Raw genomic sequence first — 15,752 nt, 5'->3', positions numbered from 1 at the left:
CCCCCGGCCACAAGCCAAACTGGAATCCAAAGGCCCTCGGTGCTGGCCAGCCCCATCCTGAACACAGCCAGCACCACGGAGAGTGGCTGCAGCACGCAGTCTGCCAGCTACGGACAGTCCTCAGCCCCTTCCACGGACTCGCATCCACACGGTTCCTGGTCTCCTGCCTCGTTCTAAACGCACCCCTCACGCTGCGTCCCTAGCCTCGGCTTGCCTGGTTGCTGCCTGCTCTCCTGTAAGGCGGGCTCTGCGTGCCCCCACGCCGACTACAAGCTCTGTCCCCCTCCCACTACACGGTCCTGGCATTCCCGATTCAATCCTTATCACAACCCAATGAGACAAAAATTATTTTCCCATTTTACAGACAAGGTAACCAAAATGTACAGATCTAGTTTCTTCTACAAGCTCGTCTGTCTATTTACTTACTCAACAAATACTTATCAAGCGCCCACCGTCCTGTCGGGCGCTGAGTACTAGGGCTAAAGGAGACGCACGTTAAGCAAGCACACAAATAAAACACCCAAGTACAAATAGTTGTAAGATCCATGGTGGAAAAGGCCGGTGCTGAGTGCCTGCTGTCAGACAAGATAATGAGGGTCTCCAGAGAGCTGGGGAAGGAGTTAGGGGCGGCCTCTCTAACAAGGTCACACTTCAAGCTGAGACACGAAGGTCCTGCCACTCAAGGAGAGGGAAAAAGGATTCTAGGCAGAGGGAGAAGCACGGAGAAGGCCCTGCCCGTGCGGGTTAGTGAGAGCAGGCTGTGTGGCCGGAGCACAGGCTGTGAGGGAAGGAGGCATGTGCTGACCTCAGCAACACGGAAGCAGCCCCTTACACAGGGCCGGGTCTCCGCCTGCCTCAGCTGAGACCAGGAACTTTGAACACAAAGGAACAGGGGCCTGGGCACAGAACACCAGCACCTCGGGCAGGCGGGTATGAGACAAGAGCAGCAGAATTTACCCTAAGAACATAATCACGTAACCTGTAAAATGACCTACACAAAGAGACTCATCAAAGCTTTGTAAGAGTGAAAAATTCAAAACAACCTGGAATGTCCCACACTAAGAGATTATGTAAATTATGGTTCAAGCCCTTCCTTTTAATACAAGTCTTTCTGAACTAGTAGTCGTGAAATAATGCTGTCCACCAGTATTAAGAGAGGCAGAAAGCTACCCATGCCATGCTCTGTCCCGAAGGTCACAGAAAAAGCCAGAATTAAATTCTTCTATATACAGATAAAGATAGCTACCTGGACTGGATATACTGATCCAGATTCTGGGTCTCCTCCACTCACCGAAAAAATGTTGAGACAGAGAGAGAAAGAGAAAGAGAAATTGACTGCCTGAGTACCCAGAACAGGCCACACTACACAGCACAGTGTCTTACAAAACGCTGCCTCTGCCAGGCCTCCTCCGGTCCGGGAGCCCCCACTGCGCTGTCACCTGGAAAGGACCAGTAAGACAGGCAGACTTGCCAGCTCCTCCCCCTAAGGCCTGCCCTACAGGTGATTACCACCTCACCTGATGCAGGTATAGACAAAGGATCGGCAATGCAAAGACCCACAAGGAGGCAAGTGGCTTTCACACAGAGGGGACAGCAGAGGACAGCAGGAAAGGCCGCCTGTGTGGAAGACCTGGTTCCCAGCCTGGAAGAGTCAGCGCCCTCTCTGGGCTTCAGAGCGCCCGTGTGTCAAACGAAGGGACGGGATGGTCTCCCCCAGATCCGAGTCTCAGCCTCACTTCTTGACCTCTCCCGACCACAGCCACGTAGCTCCAGCACCACCCCACAGAGCAGCCTTTCAGTGACAGCCTGTTGCCAGGCCTCCAGCCCAGGGGGCTTTTGAGAGTACAACTCTGGTCTTTTCCCTCCCAGATAAGCATGCCCCACCGGCCGTCCTTCGTCTTCAGGACAAAGATCAACCAAAGCGGGGTAACATACGAGACCCCTGACCCCTACCTTCTTCAGTGGCCTCACTGCTCTCAGGACCCCCTGACACAGCCTCCTTCCAGCCAACGGGAACTTACAATCCCCTAAACTCCTTGCGCCCAGCACACCTCTCGCTGCGCTTGCCCAGGTGAGTCCCTGTGCCTGGGATGCTCTCCCAGTCCTCTCACCTTGGCTAATCCCTACTTGTCCCTGATGGCCCAGCTCAAGGAACACTTCCTCCAGGGAGGCTTCCCTGAAACCCCCCAGCCAGGTTCAGAGCCCTCCTCTGTGCCCCACAGCGCTCTGTATTTCCCTCTGTCACTGCACCATTTTCCCATCTATCTCCCCAACCAGCCTGTGAGTCTCATGACAGGGAAACCTCCCTGGTCTTAATCTACTGCAGACTCCCGAGCCTCAGACCACAGACTGGCACAGAGCATATATCTGAAAGTATCTGTTGATGAATGGATGAACTCTGAGCAAACCAGAAGAAGGCCGAGGTCTTGCTAGACCTTAGCTAATAGACCCTGATGTCCGGTTACCCAGCAGCTGAGACTAGCATAAGAGGAATCATGAACTTCCTTGTAAATCAAAAGTATTCCAGCCCCTCCTTAATATGCATGCTGACTTTAAAATTAGCATTCGACGCCAACAGCATTTCCTACAAGCATCCCACAGAAAGTTCGGACCACCTCTGCGTAGAGCTCATGCGCGTAATAGCTCAGGCCAAATGAAACATTTCAGCGACTCATAAAGACTTGAAAGGGAGACACTGGGAACACTGTGGTCATTTCAATTTCAACAGCAGAATTTGCTCTTGAAAATGCTACAATAAAAAATATTAATGCCATAAAAACCTAACAGCAGCCGGAGGACCACAGCCATAAAGAAAAAGCATAAATCCTGAAATGTATCGGCACAGAAGACTCCCTCTCGCCTTCCAGAACAACAGCATTTAGGTCATCCAGAACCCATCTGGAGAAGGGACACTTGAATCACACGGCAGAGTAGAAAAACTAATAACGAATTTAACAACAGTGAAGAGGAGGAGGAGCTCTGCGTCGGGCCGAGAGGTGCTCACTTAATCCTGCCAGCAGACTGAAGAAGCAGAAACTGTCAACATCCCCAGTCTAAAGACAGTGCAGACAGATTACGCGACTGGCCCAAGGTCACTCGTGAGCAGTGAACCTGCAGGCAGCCTGGGTCCAGGGGCCACGGTCTGCCAGGTCACATCCCTGCACCTCAGTTTCTCCTAGGGTCGGACTCAAGTCTAAGATTCCTTCCGGCTCAAAAAGCAGACAATAACACGTGAAACGAAAATTCTAAGATTCTGTTAAGTTTTTCCACCTAGGAATAAAATTCAAAGCCGTGCCCTTCAAAAATTAAATAACTCTGTGTCTTGCGGATCGGCTTCCATATTAAAGTAACATACATGAAGAGCTAAATCTTTCAAGTGCCCAGCTCAGAGCAAGAGCTCAATAAACAGTGGCTATTCTTACTCTGAGGATAAAACAGAAACAGCCATTTAATAGCAGAGCACGTTTTAATTATACACGATGTGGAATAATCAAATCTCATTTGATTGAGGCCCCAGACCCCACAGCATAGATGGAGTTGTACAGTTGAAATGAGAACAACTCAAAGCTCAGAAATTACTTGTTTCCATTAAAGATCTGACAAGTCATTTCTTCAATTGGTCACTGGTGGTTTGCAGATAACTATTAGCAGTAATGAGTATTCTAAATTAAATCCAGAGACAGTACCGCTCTGTTCTGTAAAGACAACTGGGGAGGGAGAGACGTAACTGTGGAACGTCCTTCTCTCCGTCCTCCGTCTTCTCCCTGATAAATATCTCCTGTGTCTTGCATAGTATGGATTTCATTTGGCTGCAAATGAAGAAGGGTCTAATTCTTCCCATGACAAATGAGAGCGCTGAACAGGTAACTTGTTAAGGAGAATTGGAATTGGGAAAATAACCTTATTTTCCTGTTCCTTGACAACAAACCCCCTCTGTTAACAAATGGAAGACACAATGTGGGAAGACACTAAGCATGGAGGCCAAATCCATCACCACGTAAGGCGTCCTCAGATGCTATACACAACCGCCCTGGGCGCAGGCTGCTCGCGTTTTGTTCCACAGCAACAAAGATGAAGCCTATGAAAAGCAAGGAGGTGGCACAGAGCAGCGGCAGGAATAAAGGTTTTGGAATCCTTAAAAACCTGGATTCAAATCCCAGCCCCACCACTCAAGTATTACGTGACTGTAAACAAGTCTCTCCTAGGCTTACGACTTATCTGTAAAATGTAAAATACCTCAAAGAGTTATAGCAAGGATTAAGTGGGGACCATCAATAACATGCCTCACGTTACAGGGAAGCCCTTGGCAAATATTAGCGCCTCTCCGCTGGGTAGTATGGTAATATCCTGACGTTCAGGACCCCAGAAATACGTCAAACTCCCCAAAGCTGGAAATTGCTGGTCCTGTCAGAACCCGCATCTGGCCCGGGACAGAAGGGCCGGCTGCACAGGTAGGGAACAGCCGTACGGAGAGCGCCCCCAAGAGCCAGCACCGCCCGCAACTCTGGCGTGATCCAGCTTCGACACCTCGCAAGAAATACAGCTCCCGCCTGGGCCTGCCTGGACCACGGCAGCAGACGTGATTTGTTAGGGATGATGATCTGGTATCTCCACTTACATTTTCAAAGTCCTTCATGTTCCGTGCTCTGGTGGGAGACACTGTTTCTTCGGACACATTTGGGAGCACTATAAAAAGGTAAAACAGACACAGGAAAACGGCATGGTACGCAAACCACCCAGCATCCCTGTTAGGGAACAGAGCCCAGAAAAGAAAAAAACAAAAACATGAACAGCTTCCACAGTACATTCTGCTGGCACTTTCTGTCTATTGTGATTTACTGACTTGAGTCCAGGGAAAGCTCTAAACCATTATATTTCAGGTATTTACAAATTACTTCAAGGAGCCCCAGTGTAACCTGTCGGAGAACAAACCCACAAAACGCACTGGGCATGTGGCCAACCCCAACTGTCCCGATAGGTGCTTCCTCTGTGATCGTCAGGAAGTTATTTCACTGAACGGGATACCACCTTCCCGTGTCAGCAATTAAAGCATGTCTAACTGCCTGCGGTTGGCAAATTTTTTCTTAAAACGCCAGACAATCAATATTTTAGGCTCTGTAGGCCATAAGCAAAGCCTAAAATCTGTCATAACTGGCCAACTCTTCTGCTGGAGCACAACAGCCACAGACAATTCATAAGTAAGGAAGCTGTGTTCCAAGAAGTGTTTTCAAAAGCAGGCAACAGGTTGAAAACTGCCCCATCCTTGCTTTAGGGCGATTACAGACTTTGCCACCACCCAAAGCTTTTCACAGCTCCTCTACCCCAACAAACATTCATCGCACACCCACTCTGTGCCAATCACCATCCTAGTGCTGGGGAAACAATGGTGAGAGAGACACTGATCCCGCCTAAAGGCTCTCGATCTAGTAGGCAAGACAGAGATGCAGACAAACTGGTACCACGCTGTAGAAAGTGCCTGGTGCTTTTTAAGTGTTGGGTGAAATGTGCACTGAGTAAATGAATGAATCCATTCTTCCAACAAATATGCATTGAGGGCCTCCTCTCTGCTAGGCACCACTCTAGATGTGGCCACGTCAGGAAATGAAACAAATGGAGCTGACAGTCTCAAGAGAGAAGACAGACAATGAACAGAATAAGAGGGCAATTAGATAGAATGTTAAAAAGAGATAAAGGCTATGGAGAAAAGTTCAGTGGCGAAGGATTGGAAATATCCAGGGTGGGGTGAGGATTGCTATTTTAAGTAAGGTGGCTAAATCAGGAAGGTCTCACTGAGAAGGTGTCCTCTGGGCAGACCTGAAGAAAAGGGCAAAGGGAGATACCTGAGGTGGGAGGGTGCCCAGTGGATGTAAGAACCAGCCGCAGGGGCCCGGAGGACACTAAACAATGGGACCGCAGGAGAGGAGGTAAGGGAGGTGCTGGGGGGCAGGCTGTGCCTGGCTTTATAGGCTCTTCTCAGGACTGGGGAGCCACCAGAGGGCTCCAAGCTACGGAGGAACATGGCTGGACTTGGGTCTCGACAGGTTCCCTCGGGCTGCCTTGCCGAGACCAGACTGAAAGGAGCTTAGAGGGAGACAAGGGCACCAGCCAGAGTACTGGAACAATCCAGGCCAGAGATCACGGTGGCTTAGCACAGGTAGTAAGATGATACTCAGGGAAGAAGGGGTCTGATTCTGGAGGTTTTTAAAGTCACCAATCAACAGGAATAAATGAAGTAAGTGAAATGTGTAAGTTCCAGAGAGGAAAGAACACCAAAGTGAACCTGGGGAGAGCCAAAGAAGGTGGTGAGCTTTGAGGTGAGTCTTAAAGAGGCAGCAGGCAGATGAAGGCAAAAGGAAGAAGAAACTTCACAGGCAAAGGCCTAGAGGCAGGCATGGCGTTCAGAAACCAGTGGGCACAAGAGGCTCAGAGGTGGAGGTGGGCAGGGGCACACTGTAAAGAACCCTGTGTAGCAGACAAGGGCACACAGATCTGTTTCCCTGGCTCTCAGACACCCCGTGCTCTGCCGAGGCCTGCGTCCCTATCTAGGTCCTACTCGTTCGTCAAGTCTCAGCTCCAGTATCAATGTCTTAAACTCTTGCCTGACCGCCTCCCCCTCATCCTCCCTCACAGCACCTTTTTTTATATGATTTGCCATGACACTTCTCTGTTGAACTATCTTCTAGGCTTGACTGTGACCACGTTCAAGGTTGGATCCCAGTGCTCAGCCCCAGGCTGGGCACAGAGCGATGTACAAACACTGTGGACTGAAGCAAGGAGCAGGCCCATCAATTTTCGGCAGGAAGAATAGAGATTGCTGGATTTTGTGTGTAAGGTAGAAGTCAACAGGTTCTGAAGGAAAACCTGAGGGTGGCCTTTAAGTATTCTCCAGAAATAAACCTCAGGACACTTACACTGTCTGTTCTAAAAACTTCCTTCTGCAAGTCGCCTCGCTTTGGAAAAGAGAAAAAAACAACCCACAAGTCAAAATATCTCTTCAGATATTTTAAAAAGGCATATTATTAGCACTTCCCAAAGATACTTCTAATAGCATTCGCTTCTTTCAGAAACAAAACTTGGGAAGAATGCTTAGCAAAAGCCGAGCTGCCCAGCAGAGACGCTCCTCGCAACCCAGCTTCCGCACAACAGACTGCTTATTTCCTCGGCGCCGCGTCCCGTGGTCTGACCAACTATTTGTCTCCAAAGGGCAGGCTGCTGTCGGAATGCTGGGCCTCGGCCAGCAGATGGAAGCCAGCGGCCTGCCGGGAAGGCCTTGGCACACCGCGCTCAGAGGGCAGTGCTCAGGGCCTGCAGCCACGCGGCGGCAGGGGGCAGCAGGCCCTCCACACCTGACCAGGTCACCACTTCGACACGCAGCCTCCACGCAGGCGCTCGGCTCAGCAAACACCGGCTGAATCTCTACGCGTCTGGTGGCAACAAAAGAACTCCCGAAACAGGGCCTGGAGGACATCAGTTCCTCCAGGCCCGTGTTTAAGAGAGGAGGTGAACAGCAACTCAGTAGGTATATAAAATACCGAGCGCCCATGGGGAGCACCTAGCCATGCCAGGGGAGGCCCTGGGCCCCGGAGACATCGAAGCCCAGTCCTAGGCTCAAGGCCACAAGGCCTTCATGGTCTAGTGCCTACTTCCCTCGCTCTTACTCAAGAGACTGCCCGGCTTTGTATACTTACCACCATTCCCCAAACCAGCAATGGGGCTGATGCCATCCACGTCGTCTGGTAAATTGGGAACAAGGCCACTAGGAGAGAGCATGTGCAGGAGGAGATGAGTTAGTGTTTGAACAGACCATCAGGACTGCCTGGACTGCACGTGACAATCATCAGGCCGCAGCCAATGAGGGACACACAGCTGAGTGACCCGGGAGACATGAAGCGCAGAGGTTAAGAACTCAGGCTCTGGGGCTCTAACACTTAATAGCTGAGTGACCTTCAGTAAGGATGGTCATTCATCCATTCATCCATTCATTCGTATATCAAGTGTTCTGTGAGCCATTCATGTGCTCGGTGCAGAAGCACTTTGCCAACTATAAACGTGTTTCTGAGTCCCACTGCGTATTTTACATGGGGATACCAACCCTCTACCTGTAAACACTAAATGAGTTAATGTTTATAACACTCAGCACACAACACTCAATAAATGGTTACCTACTGGTTTTGTCATTCCTAGTATTATTGCTATTAATACGCTTTTCACAACCAAAAATAAGCTCCCAAGACGTAGGCACCAACTCAGATGCCTTAAGAACGTCACATAAAAATGCAAAATTCACTGATCCAAGAAATTTTACCGGTTGAATTATAAAAATAGGTTAAGTGAGGATCTGAAGACACTGACAGAAAACTAAGCCATAATAGGAGGCGTGGTTTGACACAAAAGACACTACCCCAGATTCTATTCGAAGTTCTGCCATATACCTCTCCAAGCCTCACTTCCTTCCTCCCTAAAAGGAGAACAGCAGCTACATCGTAAGTAATTGGCAATCAAACGAGACACAAAGTGCTCAGCAAGGTACCTGGCATATTGTGGGCACTCCTTAAATGGGAGCAAAATACTGCTGTCACCATGAAACATACAGTGCTTTGTAATTTACAAAAGATTTACCATCGTGAGAGCTGCCCGAGAGGCCACGCGTCTTCAGAGGGGGGCACCACGGCGTAGATAATTTCAGCGGCCTGGCTAGAGTCACACAGCCACCAAGTCAAGAACCCAAGCCTTTTCTGTCTAACCCCCAATAATGCTTCCCCGTCCCAAGCTATCAACTAGAGACTGAGGGACACTCAGCTTGCCTTCCCAGCAGTGTTCTCTCCATGTTTCTAAATCCAAATCCATCCTGTTCCTAGGACAATTCTGCCTGATCACCAAATTGTGGCGTTGGCAACAGATCTTTGTGGTCAGAACCGAGCAAAAAACCGGAGATCACAAAATTCCAACATCACAAGAATGATTACATAATATGTGTCTGCTGTAAAGATAACTGAGAAAAACTTCAGTAGAATGTGCCTTCAACTATGAAAAACTAAATACATGTACACTAGGGTCACCTCAAATCCTTCTTGGAAACTAGTTGGGCTACACATCCATTAAAAAACAAAGAAAAATATTAAAAATCCTCATTTGTAGGAAAATGGGAGAGATTTCCTCCATTTTAATTTTCTATAATTCTCCATTCCCTCTAATAAGCATCAGTAGAAGGAGACACTCCGTTCTCTAAATTGAATAGTAAAAGTTCAAATCAAGTTCGACCACCACCTTCTTTGCAGATGGTGGCCTAGGGGCCCTAGGTCATACACCAGCTTACCGGTCAAGTTTAGCCTACGTCTGGTCTTACATTCCCAGTCTGGGTTCTCTCCACCACAGCCACTAACTTACCACCACTGGCTGAAATGGCCCATCAGTTACTCAAGCCAAGATCAACCACGGTTGAAAACTACATGGCAGGCACAGCCAAAGAATTTGGTCTCAGACAAGTTTCCAAGAGGCAAACAATGAAGTCTGAAAAATGACATTTGACATCCCAATTATTAAAAGAAACCGCTATTTAATGCAGAAGTTCCTGCCTGGTTCCTGCCAAATTTCCACTTGGGTTTTACATACCCACTTTTAAAATGCTATGAATCTCTGTCATCTGCAATCTCCAGTCAGTTCTAGTCACCCTCCAGCTTCAAGTGGCTCCCTCTCCCCACTCGGATCATTCACTCTTAGCCTTAGGCCTAGGTTGAAATCAGAACTATGCAAGCGAAAGCAGAGGGCTGAGGTACAATCTTATCATGGTATTGATGGGGGAGACTAAGGCGCAGAAAGGGGAAGGAACCTCTTTGCTCAAAATCACAAGGGGTTATCAGCGAAGCAGAGACCAAAATCCAGGTTTCTTTGTGTCCATGTCACCGCTAACCTGTGCCCGGGCCGCCCAAAACTCCCATACGAACGCGGCACACGGTCAGCGCCGGTTTCCTCACACGCCAGATACAGCATCATCTAACAACCTTCCCTGCAGGGGCACCCACAGTGAACGAGCACCCCACTAGGATGGGCAGCCTCCTACTGAAGCCTCACCATGGCCCTTCTACAGCAGGTGGCGGTTTTAAAGGCTGCCTTTTTTTTTAATGCGGAAAACAGAAACTCAGAAAAGTCAGTCTGCTGAAAAGACCCAAGCTGGCTTGATTTCGAACCCCATGCCCTTAATCTCTACACCGCCCTGGTGCCCCTTACACCTTCCTCAAGGAAGACGTGGCGAGCTCCAAACGAACCCAGGCAGAGGACTTCCAGTGATCGGCACAGGGCACGGCCGCTGAGGCTGCTTTTTATGGACTCTCTGTCGAGCAAATGAAGAGACGCTCACCTGTGCTTCACCACCTCGCCCTCCCGTCTTGGTCCTACCACCACCCAAAAGGCACAGTCACTTTCTGTGCTGTATGTGGCAGCAGGCACCGTCCATTCACACCACAAGACCCAACAAGGTCTAGAGGACTAAGCGTCGCGTTGATAAGGCGTTGGGAGAGCTGGGAATAGAACCGGGCGTCACATTCAGAAAACAATTACAGCGGGTGCACCTCTGTCTGTCTCTTGACAAGCCACTTCTCGTTACGTGTTATGTATTCTTAGAGAAGAAATATATAAATACAGAAAATACAGACAAAAGAAGACATACAGGTGGCCAACGGGCACATGAAAAGATGCTCGTCATCACTCATCATCAGGGGAGGTGCAAATCAAAACCACAATGAGGTCTCACCTCCCACCTGTCAGAATGGCTACAATCAAAGAGAAAAGAAGTAAGTATTGGCAAGGACGTGGAGGAACAGGAACCCTCATGCACTGCTGGTGGGAGTGCAAACCGGTACAGCCACTGTGGGAAACAGTATGGAGGTTCCTCAAAAAATTACAACTAGAGGGGCACCTGGGTGGCTCAGTCGGTTAAGCATCCGACTTCGGTGCAGGTCATGATCTCACGGTCCGTGGGTTCGACCCCTGCGTCAGGCTCTGTGCTGACAGCTCAGAGCCTGGAGCCTGCTTCGGATTCTGTGTCTCCCTCTCTCTCTGGCCCTCCCCTGCTCATGCTCTGTCTCCCTCTCAGTCAAAAATAAATAAGCATTAAAAAAAAATTTTCTTAATAAATAAACATTTTAAAAAACTTTTTAAATTAAAATTAGAATTACCACATGACCCAGTAATCCCACTACTGGACATTTACCCAAAGAAAACGAAAACACTAATTTGAGAAGATGCACCCTTATGTTTATCGCAGAATTATTTACAATAGCCAAAGATATGGCAGCTGTGTGTCTTATTCTGCAGCATCTTTTCTTTATGTGTCCTGATGTTTTCATGACCGTACGAACAGATCTACCTTCATGCTTTAACTCCCACAAAGTATTGGACAGCAGTGTTTTTCAAACTTTACTGACCATGACCCATAGACGGAAATATATTAGCCTTGATTCTTGAAGTGCTTTCCATTCTGTACTGTTCTGTTTTTTTTAATTCTGGCTGCAACTTACTAAATTGAATTTCATGAGCTGTCAATGGGTCACAGTCTGAAATACACTTTGGAAAGGATGTGTGTTTACCCGATCCCCTGACGGTAATTCAATTTGTTTCCAACTTGTTCCTTTTACAAACAATGCTTTATGAATATCCTCATACAGGTCTCCCTGTGCACATGCATGAGAATTTCTCTAAGGTAAAAAGGAGTGGAATTGCTAGGTCAAAATATATTCACATATTTTGAAGGGGCAAAGGATTTGAAAAGACAGTGGACCCTTGAACAACATAAGTAGCACTGCGCAGGTCCACTTATACGGGGATCGTTTTCAATAAATACCGAACAGTACCGTAAATGTATTTTCTCTTCATTGTGCTTTTAATAACATTTTCTTTTCTCTAGCTTACTTTACTGTAAGAATACAGTATATAATACATATAACACACAAAATATGTGTTAATCGACTGTATACATTATGACTAAGACTTCCAGTTAACAATAGGCCATTAGTAGTTAAGTTTTGGGGGGAGTCAAAAGTTACAAGTGGATTTTCCACTGCGTGGGACATCGCGCCCCCAACCCCCATGTTGTTCAAGGGTGAACCGTATACAAGCGGCTAAAGAAAGCATAAGAAAAACTGTCCGGCATCATTAGTCGTTAGGGAAATGCAAAACGATACCACAGTGAGATATCGTGTCACGCCCCCAAGGATGGCCACGATCAAAGGACAGACCAGAAGTGTCCACAAGGCTGTGAAGACATAAGAGCCTTCATACGCTGCTGGTGGGAGCATAAAAAGGTGCAGCCCCTTTGGAAAAGTGTTGGACAGTTCCTCCAAATGTCGAACATACGCGGAGTTAACACATGACCCAGCCATTCTATCCCCAGATATATGACCACGAGAAACAACACAGGCCCACACAAAAACCGGTGCACAAACGTCTGTAGCAACAATATTCACAACAGCCAAAAAAGCAGAAACCACCCAAATGTCATCAACCAATGAATGAGTGAGGAGGTGGGGTTAGATGAAGGCAGGAGGGTGGCGCCCGCACGAATGGGATTAGTGCCCTCACAAGGGTTCCTCTTCCTCTCTCTGCTCTCCGCCACGTGTGGAGAGATGGTGAGAAGTCAGCAGTCTACAACCCGCAAGAGGGCTCTCACCAGAACTCAACCATGCTGGCACTCTGACCCTGGGACTTCCAGTCTCAGAAACTGGAGAAATAAATTCTGTTGTCCATACATTGCCCAGTCTACAGCATTTTTGTTACAGCAGCCCAAGCTAAGACAGGGAGTGACGGCTGATGGGCGGGCACGGGGTTTCTTTTTCAGACGAGGAAACTATTCGGAAATGAGATCAGGGTGATGATGGGACAATTCCGTAAATATACTGAAAATCACTGAACGGTGTATTTTAAATGGGTGAACTTTATGGCATACAAACTGTATTTCAATACAGTGGTTTTTAAAAAACACACATGGGCACATCTTTGACACCAAATTGTGTTCCAGAAAGTCTACCAATGGACACACTGTGTGTGCGCTCTTTCACAGCTATTACAAAGGAGCATTTCACTACTAAACATGGAGCCTGTACTTACATGGTATTTATCTTTTTAGAGAGTGAACAAAACCGGCTCATTCGACAAACATTTGTTGATCCTCTCCTATGTGCCAGACGTGGTTCTAGGTCTGAAGACACAGTCGGGATCAAGCCAGACATGCTCCCGGCCCTTACTAAGCTTATACTGGGGACTGGGAACAGGTTCCTCACACTGGGAACGAGATCCAAGATCAGCCTCGGATCAAGCCTTCAAACCTTCACCTAAATTTCATTCCACCATCTTCCTTTTCCACCTCCTGCCACAGAAGTCCATGAAGGCATTCTCTGCCTGACGAAGTACAACTGTGCACAAACTTACAGGAAAACATATCCTTTTGGTCTGCCCCTAACCAGACAGCAAGCACTTAATGGTCATGCACTGAAGGAACCTACAGATGAACAAGCCTGGGCCCAGGCCTTAGGAAGCTCACAGTTAGAGAGAGGAAGAACCCTGGGCATAAAAACAAAGGGACAAATCCAGGGTCGTGGGCACCGAGGATTCTGTCCAGGAAACAGTGCGATGCCGTAACAGTCAAACAAAAACAGCTAACATTTCATGCACCCCCAGTGGGTCTCAGGCACATAATCCATACGACCTGGCTTCATCCACATGGTCACCCAACAAATAGATATTATCACTGAAGAGAAACTCAGTCTCAGAAGGGTTAAGTGAACTATGAAAGCAACTCGGCTAGTAACTGGGGGAAGCAGGACTCAGAACCAGTCATCCTGAGTACAAAGCCTGGTTTCTTTCGACCCGGGCAGGACTTAATCGAGGGCCTTAGCTTGGGCAAGGTTCCCGGGCCTGGGATGGGAGCCTGACTCTCAAGGGGCTGGAGCTCTCTGGGGCACCCACAGGTGATCAGGTTTGGAGAGAATGACACACACTGACCTGATTCAACAAAAGCCTGAGGACAAACTGGACTTCGGTTTAGTCTCTAAAACTGGGGCTTGGAAATTACCAAGCAGAAGGGTGCTCATATTAGAATAAAAAGAGGTGATTTTATTCCAGGATTTTTCTCTTGCACCGTGACCATCTAATGGAGAAGCTATCTGTCTCAGGACACTTCGGCCGCCCTTTCAGGGCTGGTCCAAGTGCCAGTAGCTCCCTAAAATCTTCCCGATCTTCTCAGAAATGGTTCAGACAACTAATTCGAAGGCAGGACGGACACTGAGAGCCAGGCTCTGGAGTCAGTAAGCCTGGATTTAAATGGTCTCAATCATGTGCTTTTCTGTGGGACCCCAGACCATCCACCTCACCTCTCTGAGCCTCAGTGTGCCCACCTGTAAAAACAGGATAAAACTGTCACCTCCCATTTATGTACCTGATACCAGCTGGGGAAGTGGAGTCACGAAGATGAACAAAACACAGCCCCTGCTCTCAAACAGGCCAGAGTCTAATCAGGGCGACAGACACGTCGCAGTCATACCTGCACCGCCCAGGGCAGGAGCCACCAGCCACAGGTATCTGCTGAGCACTTGAAATGTGGTTAATCCAAATCAAGAAGTGACGTTAAGTGTGAGCTGCATATCGGATTTCAAAGGCTTTGTAACATAAAAGGGAATGTAAGATATTCCATTAATAATTTTGTTATTGTTTGCGAGTTAGAATGACAATACACGGAAATATTGGGTTAAATAAAATATATTACTAGAAGTAATTTCACTTGTTTCTCGTTTACCTTTTTTCATCGTGGCTGCTGGAAAAGTTTAAATTACATACATGGCTCACGATATATTTCTACTGAGCAGCGTCAGTCAATAAAACTCAATGAGGTCAATAAGGACAGGGACTGGGGTCAGTGATGGTAGTGGGGGCTGGAAGTGTGCGGAGGGCCCAGGTGGGGGGTGGGGGGGGAGGCGTGGCATTGAAATCTAACTGAGACCTGAAAAATAAGAGGCTTTAATAAGGCAAAGGGGAGCAGGGAAGGCACCCGGGCAGCCGGAAGAGTGAGTACGCGGGCCCAACAGTAAGAAAGAACAAGGCAAGGCCATTTGTGACAAAGGGTTTGGCAACCAGGCAGAGGGTAGTGTTTGGGGAGGAGACAGGGAGGGACAGAAAGGACAAAGGAGGTACTGAGGTCAATGGGGCCAGGCTAATGAAGGACCTTGGAAGCAACATTAAAGTACTTCACCCTGAGGGGCGTGGGGAGCCACGGAGGGTCTGAAGCAGGGAAGAGATTAGTCAGGGTCCCTCGAAGGCAGGGAGAAGAGACAAGGGGGAGGATCTGCTCCTTGTGGAGCTGCTGCTCCGTGTCAGACACCGGCCAAAGCCCCTTCAGATTCACCCATCTCACAGATGATGAAAACGGAGGCTCGCGAGCGAAGAACGAGAGACTTGCCCAAGACCACAGGGCTATTAAACAGAGAACTGGGATCGAAACCCACCTGGGTGTGGGTCAGATGGCACTGAGACAGGAAGAGATGAGAGAAAAACAATGGACTTTATCTTACTGGCACAGAGAAGCATTAAACATACAATGCAGCAGACTATCAGATTCACATTTTAAAAAGGCTTTCAAACTCTAGTATCAAGGACAGTGCTGGTGAGAGGTCGTCCCCAAATAAGATTGGGACGGTGGTAGTAAGATGAAGAGAAAGGGACTTGAACTACCACAGGATCCAATCAAGCAGGAGCTGCCAAGGGCC

The 15,752-nt window shown here is 48.2% G+C and overlaps 1 protein-coding gene across 7 annotated transcripts in view; it reads right to left on the bottom strand.

Annotated features, from left to right (window-relative positions):
• Positions 1–15,752, bottom strand: part of CDK5RAP2 (CDK5 regulatory subunit associated protein 2) — a 171,049-nt gene that overhangs the window by 153,786 nt on the left and 1,511 nt on the right. For 6 of the 7 annotated variants that reach the window (XR_009251448.1, XM_058694351.1, XM_058694355.1 and 3 more), the window contains exons 2-3: positions 7,689–7,756; positions 4,619–4,686 (exon numbers count right to left, since the gene is read on the bottom strand). The exons of the other annotated variant lie outside the window; for it this stretch is intronic. Coding sequence is in view for 5 of the 6 variants with exons in the window: in XM_058694351.1 (XP_058550334.1) it covers positions 4,619–4,686; positions 7,689–7,756 (136 nt within the window). In the remaining variant the exon portion in view is untranslated. The remainder of the gene's footprint in view (positions 1–4,618; positions 4,687–7,688; positions 7,757–15,752) is intronic. 7 annotated transcript variants of the gene reach the window in all.

The sequence above is a fragment of the Neofelis nebulosa genome, chromosome 12 (genome assembly GCF_028018385.1).
Source record: "Neofelis nebulosa isolate mNeoNeb1 chromosome 12, mNeoNeb1.pri, whole genome shotgun sequence".
Lineage (NCBI taxonomy): Eukaryota > Metazoa > Chordata > Mammalia > Carnivora > Felidae > Neofelis > Neofelis nebulosa.
Note: the sequence above shows the minus strand (reverse complement) of the source record. Positions and strands in the feature narration are given on the sequence as shown.